Source organism: Artemia franciscana, chromosome 16 (genome assembly GCF_032884065.1).
Source record: "Artemia franciscana chromosome 16, ASM3288406v1, whole genome shotgun sequence".
Lineage (NCBI taxonomy): Eukaryota > Metazoa > Arthropoda > Branchiopoda > Anostraca > Artemiidae > Artemia > Artemia franciscana.
The window spans coordinates 24242954-24253853 of record NC_088878.1 but is presented as its reverse complement, the minus strand read 5'-3'; the positions used below and the strand labels follow the sequence as shown (position 1 = coordinate 24253853).

The window sequence follows — 10900 nt, the reverse complement described above, 5'->3', positions numbered from 1 at the left end:
TATTTTTGTTTTTTTTTTTTTTTGTTTTTTTTTGTTTTTTTTTTTTTTTTTTTTTTTCACTTTAATGTTTCCTCCGGGTATACCATGAAAGGATGAGGGATGCAAGGATCGCTGAATCAACTTAGGACAGAATCAAGCCGGGGATTTTGTAAAACTGAGGATTAGAGGGCTCTGATGTTTCTGGCCCGTCCCAAATATTAATCTAAGAGTGAAAATTAGGTCCACACACTATTCCCCCTATGAAGGGATTTAATTCAGGTTTCCATAATCTGGAGATTCTAATCTCTGTATTGTGTTATGGCAGGCACTTTAAAATTAAATATGTGCTCATGTATCTTTCAGTCTTTTATCCTTAAAAGAGTTTAGTCACGTTTAATTCTGAACACAACAAATATGATTCTTTCTTTATTATTTCATGCCAATGTCCTCTTACGTTTACAAATTATTCAATTGTCTAGATTAGTGGCAAATGATCTAGTAATTAATGGCACCATTAATCTATATGATAATAATACGTGAACACTTACTTAAGCTCAGGTATTGCTGAAGGAAAAACTTCCTGCTTTCCCAAAACCATGTTTAACTTAATTGGACTTTCCATCGCCCATCTTCTTCTTCTGCATGGCGTAGTCGCAGCCAAATTAATAGTACCTAAAGTAACTGTGCTTACTAGTGGAACTCCTGTTGTTCCAAAGTAATGCAATGTACTATAGCAATAATTTACCGAAGCAAAATTAATTGTTGTTGTATACAGGTCATAGCTTGTAAAAGTGCTTGTTGTTTTAGCTATGAACAAAATACGCCCATCATAGGAGGAAGTTGGAGCAACATCAGTTGAAACATCAGTGGCGACAATGGAGCCAAAAAAAAGTATTGACAATGGGAGTACAAACCTAAAAAGTATATGAAATCCAACATAAGGATAGGATCAAGAACCTGTCGTAACAATTTAATAAACAAAACTTGGGACAAAACTGGGGAAATTATTCAGAAAAAAAAACATAAATTATATCTAGCAAGCAAGATTCATGAAATCTGTTGTATACTTACATGCAGCCCTTCGCTTCAATCCGTAAAGTAAAGCTGTAAATAAATTTTAGGACACAAAATGTAAGGTTTTTATGGCACTTGGTATTAACCAAGTGACAGTTAGCAATCGCCAATTCTGTCGGTCTGTCTGTCTGTCGGTCCCGGTTTTGCTACTTTTTGCACTTCCAGGTAAGCTAGGACGATGAAATTTGGCAAGCGTATCAGGGACCGGACTAGATTAAATTAGAAATAGTCGTTTTCACGATTTGACCATCTGGGAGGGAGTGGGGTGCCGGTTAATTCGCAAAAAATAGAAAAAATGAAGTATTTTTAACTTATGACCAGGTAATTGGATCTTAATGAAATTTGATATTTGGAATGATATTGTGTCTCAGAGCTCTTATTTTAATCCCGACCAGATCTGATGACATTGGAGGGAGTTGGAGGGGGAAACCTAAAGTCCCGGTTTTGCTACTTTAGGTACTTCCAGGTAAGCTAGGACGATGAAATTTGGCAAGCGTATCAGGGACCGGACCAGATTACATTAGAAATTTAATTGACCATCTGGGGGGAGGGAGTGGGGGGCCGGTTAATTCGGAATAAATAGCCAAAATGAAGTATTTTTAACTTATGAGCGGGTGATAGGATCTCAATGAAATTTGATGTTTGGAATGATATTGTGTCTCAAAGCTCTTATTTTAACTTCCGACCAGATCTGATGACATTGGGAGGAGTTAGAGGGGGGGAAACCTAAAATCTTGGAAAACACTTAGAATGGAGGGATAGGGATGAAACTTGATGGAAAAATAAGTGCAAGTCCCAGATACATGATTGACATAATCGGAACTGATTCGCTCTCTTTGGGGTAGTTGGGGGGGGGGAGTAATTCTTAAAAATTAGAAAAAATTAGGCATTTTCAACTTACGAACGGGTGATCGGATCTCAGTGAAATTTAATGTTTAGAAGGGTATAGTGTCTTAGAGCTCTTATTTTAAATCCCGACCGGATCCGGTGACGGGGGCGGCCAGTTGGGAGGGGGAAACCAAAAAATTGGAAAACACTTAGAGTGGAGGGATCGGGATGAAACATGGTGGGAAAATAAACACAAGTCCTAGATAGGTGCTTGACATAAACGGAACGGATCCGCTCTTTTTGGGGTAGTTGGGGGGGGGGGGGGGTATTTCTGAAAAATAAAAAAAAAATGAGTTATTTTTAACTTACGAACGGGTGATCGGATCTCAATGAAATTTGATATTTAGAAGGATATCATAGCTCAGAGCTCTTATTTTAAACCCGACCGGATCTGGTGACATTGGGGGGGGAGCTGGAAGGGGGAAACCTAAAACTTGGAAAACACTTAGAGTGGAGGGATCGGGATGAAACTTGGTGGGGGAAAAAACCCGAGTCTTAGATACATGATTGACATAACCAGAACGGATCCGCTCTCTTTGGGGTAGTTGGGGGGGGGGGGGTTAATTCTGAAAAATTAAAAAAAATTAGGTATTTTTAACTTACGAATGGGTGATTCGATTTCCATGAAATTTGATATTTAGAAGGATATCGTGTCTCAAAGCTCTTATTGTAAATCCTGACCGGATATGGTGACATTGGGGGAAGTTTGGGGTGGGGAAACCTAAAATGATGGAAAACGCTTAGATTGGAGGGATCGGGATGAAACTTGTTTGGAAAAATAAGCAGAAGTCTTGTATACGTGATTTACATAGTTGGAAAGGATCCGCTCAATTGGAGGGGGGGGGGATAGTTCTGAAAAATAAGAAAAAATGACGTATTTTTAACTTACGAAGGAGTGATCGGATCTTCATGAAACTTCATATTTAGAAGGACATCGTAACTCAGATATCTTATTTTAAACTTCAACCGGATCAAGCGTAATTGAGGGGGGGGGCAGTTGGGGGGACCGGAAATCTTAGAAAATACTTAAAGCGGTGAGACCAGGATGAAACTGGATGAGAAGAATAGAAACCTGATTAAGATACGTGACTGACATAACTGGACCGGATCTGCTCTCTTCGGTGGAATTGGGGGGGGGGGGTAATTTTGAAAATTGAGGTATTTGTAACTTACGAAAGGGTGACCAGACCTTAATGAAATTTGATATTTAGAAGGATCTTGTGCTTTAAAGTTCTAATTTCAAATTCCGACCAGATCCTGTGACATTCAGGGGAGTTGGAGGGGGAAACCGGAATTCTTGGAAAAAATGAAAATTGGGGTATTTTTATCTTACGAATAGATGATCAGATCGTAATGAAATTTGATTTTCAGAAGGAATTCATGTCTCAGAGCTCTTATTTCAAATCTCGACCAGATCTTTTGACATAGCGGGGAGTTGGAGGGGGAAATCTTGGAAAAACGTTGGAGCGGAGGAATCCGGATGAAGCTTGGTGGATAGAATAAACAAATGTCCTTGATACGTGATTGACAGAATCGTACTGGATTCGCTCTCTTTGGGGGAGTTGGGGGGAGGGGCTCAGTGATTTGGCGAGTTCGGTGCTTCTGGACGTGCTAGGGCGATGAGAATTGGTAGGCGTATCAGGGAGCTGCACAATTTGACTTGATAAAGTCGTTTTCCCAGATTCGACCATCTGGGGGGCTAAAGGGAGAGGAAAAATTAGAAAAAATTAGGTATTTATAACTTACGAGTGGGTGATCGGATCTTAATGAATTTTGATATTTAGAAGGACTTTGTGACTCGGAGCTCTTATTTTGAATCTTGACCGGCATTAAGCCTCTTATTTTCCTTTTTAAATCAATCTATTGATTCATAGAATTTTTTTAGAGCTCATACCGTATGATCTCTTGGCTCTTAGCTCTTCTCGCCTCGTCACAAGTGCCATATGAGCTCTTAGGTCTTGTTTTATTAGGCCATCTTTAGTAAAATGAAGACTTATGTTTATCGACCTATAACATATGTAAATGACCAGACAATTGTAGCCACAGAATAAATCCGATGTGCTAATAAATAGGTGAGCATTAAGGATCAATTAACAAGAGATAATGCTTATATTTTTGTATTGTATTCATTAATTTCCACTGAAACGATTGCTTAAAAGCAAAATACTAAGGAAATATAAATTAGCCATTTCTAACTGTTGCAGTTGCAGTTGACTCTTGCATATATTCGAGCAAAAATTCACCTTAAAATCTATGACTCTTTGTATCCTTCAACCACCAATCCCAATAAATTACCCCTTGGGAAAAAGTAAAAAAAGGTATCTGTGAGAGTACTTTTTTAAAAAAACGAAATTTTGAAGTTTTTTTTGAAAGAACAGATGTAATATCTGTCTTAGACTCCCAGTCACAGTAAATTTGATCGTATAACGTTTATCAAGGCTGTACTAATGGGAGTACAGTACAGATTTTCCTTTTTTACCTCTAAAATTAAGCAAATATCTTTGTGCTAAAGACTTTCATTATACAGTTTTAAAATGTGTGAAATTTACAAAATGTAAAAGGTAAAGTACATGGTACTAAAGTTTAATTCTCCCAACTGACACTGCTGACATTCGTTTCAAGACCCGTCAGCCAGGAAGTACAATAAGGAGCTGGGGGCCAGCCATCATGTTCTTTCGAACACCCTTTCCGACGAGCTTCCTCTGATTTCTCCAGCTACCTATTAAGAGCTTGTTTGAGCTTGCACTGCCACGCCACTGAAACCCATCCCCAACCAAATAATCGAAAACACCAGTATTCGAATCCAAGCATTGAAGAACATAGTTTTGCAAGTCTGTTACGCCAAACACTCAGCTAAGATGGCTTCATATATTTATTAAATAAAAAAAATAAGTTTTTCTCAATTGAAAGTAAGGAGGGACATTAAAACTTAAAACGAAAAAAAATTACTCCATATTTAAAAGGGGCTGTTCCCTCCTATTCCCCACTCTTTACGCTAAAGTGTGAGCCTTTTTCACAACTCTACTTTTTAAAACAATAAAAAAGACTTTAGCGTAAAAAGGGGGATGTTGAGGAAGAAACAACCCCTTTCATATACGGAGTAATTTTAGTTCGTTTTAAGTTTTATTGTTACTCCTTACTTTCTGTGGAAAGAGCTTGGTTTTTCATTTAATTTCTGAATGCTTTTGAATTAATGGATGTTTTGATTTTGGCTCTCGGCACACGAATAATTTAACCGAAATTTGTATATCAATTTTGTTTTGGCTAAATTGCTTTCTCATAGTTTTGATAGGATGATTCTGAGAAAAAAGAGGTGGAATAGGAGGCCTAGTTGCCCTCCAATCTTTTGGTATCTTAAAAAGGAAATTAGAACTTTTATTTTTTTTACGAATGTTATTATTAGGAGAGTCAATTGAGAAAATTATTGGTTAGATTTTTTCTTGGAGAAGACCTACAACTATACCACTATGAGATAAGATGAACAACTTACAACTATCATTCAGCTTTATTTTTTATCTAAAAAAGCATGTATGCCAAGTTTTTTTAGTATAACTAGGTAGATGAATAGAAAAAATGTATACCACATTTTTTAAATGTAACTCGGTAGATGAGCAGAATTGAGTTGTCGATTCTATCCTTTAATTGTCAATTGTCAAAATTATTGGTCAGAATTTTATTTGGAGAAGACTTACAACTATACCACTATTGGAGAAGACGAACAACTTACAACTATCATTCAGCTTTATTTTTTATCTAAAAAAGCATGTATATCAAATTTTTTAAATGTAACTCGGTAGATGAATAGAATTGAAATGTCGATTCTATCCATGGATTGTCAACTGTCAAAATTATTGGCTAGACTTGTTCTTGTAGAAGACTTACAACTATAGTATTATAAGATAAGATGAATAACTTACAACTATCATTCAAGTTTATTTTTTATCTAAAAAAGCATGTATATCAAATTTTTTAAATATAACTCGGTAGATGAATAGAATTGAGTTGTCGATTCTATCCATTAATTGTCAATTGTCAAAATTATTGGTTAGACTTTTTCTTGGAGAAGACTGACAACTATACGACTATGAGATAAGACTAACAACTTATAACTATCATTCAACTTTAGTTTTGATCTAAAAATGCATGTATACCAAGTTTTTTTTTTAATATAACTTGGTAGATGAATAGAATTGAGTTGTCGATACTATCCATTAAATTGTCAATTGTCAAAATTATTGGCTAGACTTTTCCCTGGAGAAGACTTACAACTATACCACTATGAGATCAGACGAAAAACTTACAACTATCATTTAATTTTATTTTTTGATCTAAATAAGCATGTATACCAAGTTTTTTTTAATATAACTCGGTAGATGAATAGAAATGAGTTGTCGATACTATCCATTAATTGTCAATTGTCAAAATTATTGGCTAGACTTTCTCTTGGAGAAGACTTACAATTATACCACTATGAGATAGGACAAACAACTTACAACTATCATTCAACTTTATTTGTTATCTAAAAAAGCATATATACCAAGTTTTTTTAATATAACTCGGTAGATGAATAGGACTGAGTTGTTGATACTATCCATTAATTGTGAATTGTCAAAATTATTGGCTAGACTTTTTCTTGGAGAAGACTTACAGCTATACCACTATGAGATAAGATGAACAACTTACAAGTATCATTCAACTTTGTTTTTGATCTAAAAAGCATGTACACCAGATTTTTTAAATATAATTCGGTAGATGAATAAAATTGAGTTGTCGATTCTATCCATTAATTGTCAATTGTCAAAATTATTGGTTTTCTGTGATATAAAAATCGTAAGAGAGCAAGATAATAACGTACTTTAGATTATGCAAGGAACATAAGCCTTATAGTTCAGTCAGTCTAAGGTTTAATCTCAAACACACTGTAAAAGCTTTGATTGTGTTACCATTCGAACCGAAAAAAATTCTCTATAATATGTAAAAAACCTGCCAAAATCGGACGAGGCAAAATTGATAGTTTTTCGTCTTTTCTTTCGAAATCTCAACTTTATTTGCAAGTATAGAAAGTCGGCAATAGGTAAATTTGGTACGTAGATTACGAAAACGCACCTTATTTTGTTTTAACTATTCACATTCAGTTCCCCCACCCGCCCATAAACCGAGCGTCAATATAGGTCTGAGAGCAAGATTATGCGAAGTTGATTTCATACAGTAGAAATCGGACTGTTAATGCAGAGAACAAGTCCTGTAAATGTCAGCTTATCCACCCCCTCCCCACTCTCCACTTTCAACTTTCAACGAGCTTATTTATTCGTATATTTTTATTACTTATATGAGAGGGCTCGTTCAAACGTCAATTCCTTGCTCTTTAAACTAAAGCTTACATTTTATCCCAACTCTTTAAGAATGACCACCGAATCACAAAGATCATAGAATAAATAGTTGAAATTACAAAAAATGCTTAAGCATAAAGAGTGAGGTATATAGGAGAAAATGAGCCTCCTTATATACGTGATAATTTCTGTTCGTTTTAGGTTTCAAGGCTTCTCCTTACATCCACTTGAAAAAACTTTTTCATATTCATTTTTTCTTCTTTTTTTTAAAGAATGCTATAAAATCCTGAGCCCCCTTCATGGAAATTCTCTTACCCCATGATATATTCTCCATGGAAAGATCATATTATGTTATTATGATTCCAGGTCACTCCTTACTACAGTTCGTTACCACGAAATGTTTGAAAATGAGTAATAAATTTGATGCCTTTAACGTATGTATCATTTAAAAATCTTTTTCGTTTTTGCTGTTGGCAAGGGTCGGTCTTTGTACCATTGCTATTATTTATTGCAGAATTTCATATTTTTAAATTTAAAGACCTAGAACTTCTTCGATCTGACTATTTTTATACATATTCAATTCAATAGTGTAATATCATCCGGTTTTTATTATGTTTATGTTGTTTCATCCTTTCCAAAATTAAACAAATTCTGCTAATTTTAATCTGTGGGACTAAACACACTTTGAATATTTCAAACTAACACAAAAATATATTCTTCAAAAATCTAGATTTTTATATTGCGGTTGTCAAACAGTTCGTGGTAACGAACTGTAGTAAGGAGCGACCCGGCTCAATAGTAAACGAAACTCTAAAAAACGGAGCTTCGATGCTAAAAGATATATCAAAAGAATCGGATTTTTATGCTGATTTTAAATATATAAGTCAAATTTAGTCTTTGTCATCAAAAGTTACGAGCCTGAGAAAATTTGCCTTATTTTGGAAAACAGGGGAAACACCCCTTAAAAGTCATAGGATCTTAACGAAAATCACACCATTGCATTCCGCATATCAGAGAATTCTATAGAAAAAATTTCAAGGTCCAATCTACAAAAAAGTGGAATTTCGTATTGTTTGCCAGAAGACAGATCAAGGGTGCTTGTTTATTTGTTTTTTTGTTTTTGTTTTGTTTTTTTTCCCAGGGGTCATCGTATTGACCAAGCGATCCTAGATTGTTGCAAGAGGGCTCATTCTAACGGAAATGAAAAGTTCTAGTGCCCTTTTAAGTGACCAAAAAAAATTGGAGGGCACCTAGGCCCCCCTCCCACGCTCATTTTTTCCCAAAGTCAAGGGATCAAAATTTTTGAGATAGCCATTTTGTTCCCCATAATCAAAAACCATAATAACTATGTCTTTGGGGATGACTTACTCCCCCACAGTCCCTGGGGGAAAAGCTGCAAGTTACAAACTTTGACCAATGTTTACATACAGTAATGGATATTGGGAAGTGTACCGACGTTTTCAGGGGGATTTTTGGTTTGGGTATGGGGTTGAGGGAAGGGGGCTGTGTGGGAGGATCTTTCCTTGGAGGAATGTTTCACAGGGGAAGAGAAATTCAATGAAAACGGCGCAAGATTTTCTAGCATTACTATTTAAACAAACAATAAAAATATAAACATGAAAAAGTTTTTTTTCAATTGAAAGTAAGGAGTTGCATTAAAACTTTAAACGAACAGAGATTATGACGCATATGAGGGGTCCTAAGAATACTTTATCACAAAGAGCGATGTGTTTAGGAGGAGATAAATACTTCGCTCTTTATGCTAAAGTATTTAGTGATTTCAACTACTTATTCTACGGCCTTTCTGATTCAGGGGTCATTCTTACAGAATTGGGACAAAACTTAAGATTTAGTGTGAAGAGCGAGGTATTAACGAGGGGACAAACCCCCTCATATATATAATCAAAAATATAGAAAAGTTTGTTACGTAAGTTAATTCTTAAGTCACGTATATTTTTTACTAATAAAACGTTCGTTAAAAATTAAAAGTTCTAGTTGCCTTTTTAAGTAACCGAAAAATTGGAGGGCAACTAGGCCTCTTTCCCCACCCCTTATTTCTCAAAATCGTCTGATCAAAACTAAGAAAAAAACATTTAGCCAAAAAAGAATTAATATGCAAATTTCATTTTAATAATTTAATGTACGGAGAGCCAAAATCAAACATGCATTGATTCAAAAACGTTCAGAAATTAAATAAAAAAACTAGTATTTTTAATTGAAAGTAAGGAGCGACATTAAAACTTAAAACGAACAGAACTTACTCCATATATGAAATGGGTTGTCCCCTCCGCAATCCCTCGCTCTTTACGCTAAAGTTTTTATTTGTTTTAAAAAGTAGAACTGTGGCAAAGAGTCAAACTTTAGGGTAAAGTGCGAGGGATTGCGGAGAGGACAACCCATTTCATATACGGAGTAATTTCTCTTCGTTTTAAGTTTTAATGTCTCTCCTTACTTTCAGTTAAAAAAAACTATTTTTTATTTAATTATTGACAAGAGTCAAAAGTTCCACTACCCTGCATCACGTGGAAGCATGGAACGTCATAATTAACCTAATTTGCCATCATCAAACCATGCATTCAATTTAAAAAGTTGACTGGCAACGTTGACTAAATACAAGATGAAATACATGAACATATATATATATATATATATATATATATATTAAAGTGCCGAAACCCTATAGGCAAATGTGTATTCTCCTGATGAGCCCTTGTGTTGGGTTGTTGCCTCTGAATTATTTGTCTTTACTGTTTTTATTGTTTGGTGAATGACGACTTATACTTATTGACGACACGACTGCCTGTCCATGGATTATTCTTTATGGTTGACTGTGTATGGCTATGCTGTTTGACCTATGTAATTGTATGCATGAGCAGGGTTAAGGCCTCATTCAAGTGCTGGTCTATATTAATCACTAATGTAGGGAAACAGTCTTTCTTTTCTGCTCCTGTCTTCCTTTTTTTCTTTTTTTTAATGTGTTTGTGCTGTTGCATTGGTGATTTCTCTTTTCATTATATATATATATATATATATATATATATATATATATATATATATATATATTTATATTTGGTGCAACAAAGTTCTTTACGAATATCATTTAGTATCATTATTATAATTTTATCTATGCTACTTTATTATCAAAATAACTAAACAGAATAAAAAAAAACAATATTTTTAATTAAATATTTTAAATAAAGCTTAAAGAAGGTGGAGGGGGTGGTTAAAATATGGGTCATGGAGTAATGATAAATGTCCAAAGTGACCTGCAAAAATATTTAGATTTGCGAACTGCTATAAAAAGAGAATATTCAATTATGTAAATTGTACCTGACTACAAAATTTGAGAGACATCATGTTGGATGATACAAGTAGTGGATGGATACATTTCATGAGTTTTTTGAAAAATGTGTCTGTACACAGTATCTATGAATTTTTTTAACTGCAATTTTAGAGGAATTGCATTAGCTTACTTACATATCAATCAGTAATTCCACACATAAACGTCAATGAAAGATGAAAGAATGTGAACGTACAGATGTAAATCTGTAAATCAGAAGTGGTAAGCACGAAGACCACTTGAAGTCTATCAAAAAATCCAACAAGATTTCACCTAAATTTCAACCGGG

General features: G+C 34.8%; 1 protein-coding gene across 1 annotated transcript in view; it reads right to left on the bottom strand.

The window, feature by feature from the left end:
* The window catches only part of LOC136037256 (uncharacterized), a 16180-nt gene extending 5288 nt beyond the window's left edge, over window positions 1-10892 (bottom strand). The window contains exons 1-2 of the mRNA XM_065719887.1: window positions 10749-10892; window positions 528-893 (exon numbers count right to left, since the gene is read on the bottom strand). Coding sequence (XP_065575959.1) covers window positions 528-893; window positions 10749-10750 — 368 coding nt within the window. The 5' untranslated portion in view covers window positions 10751-10892. The remainder of the gene's footprint in view (window positions 1-527; window positions 894-10748) is intronic.
* Between the last annotated feature and the right edge of the window lie 8 nt (window positions 10893-10900).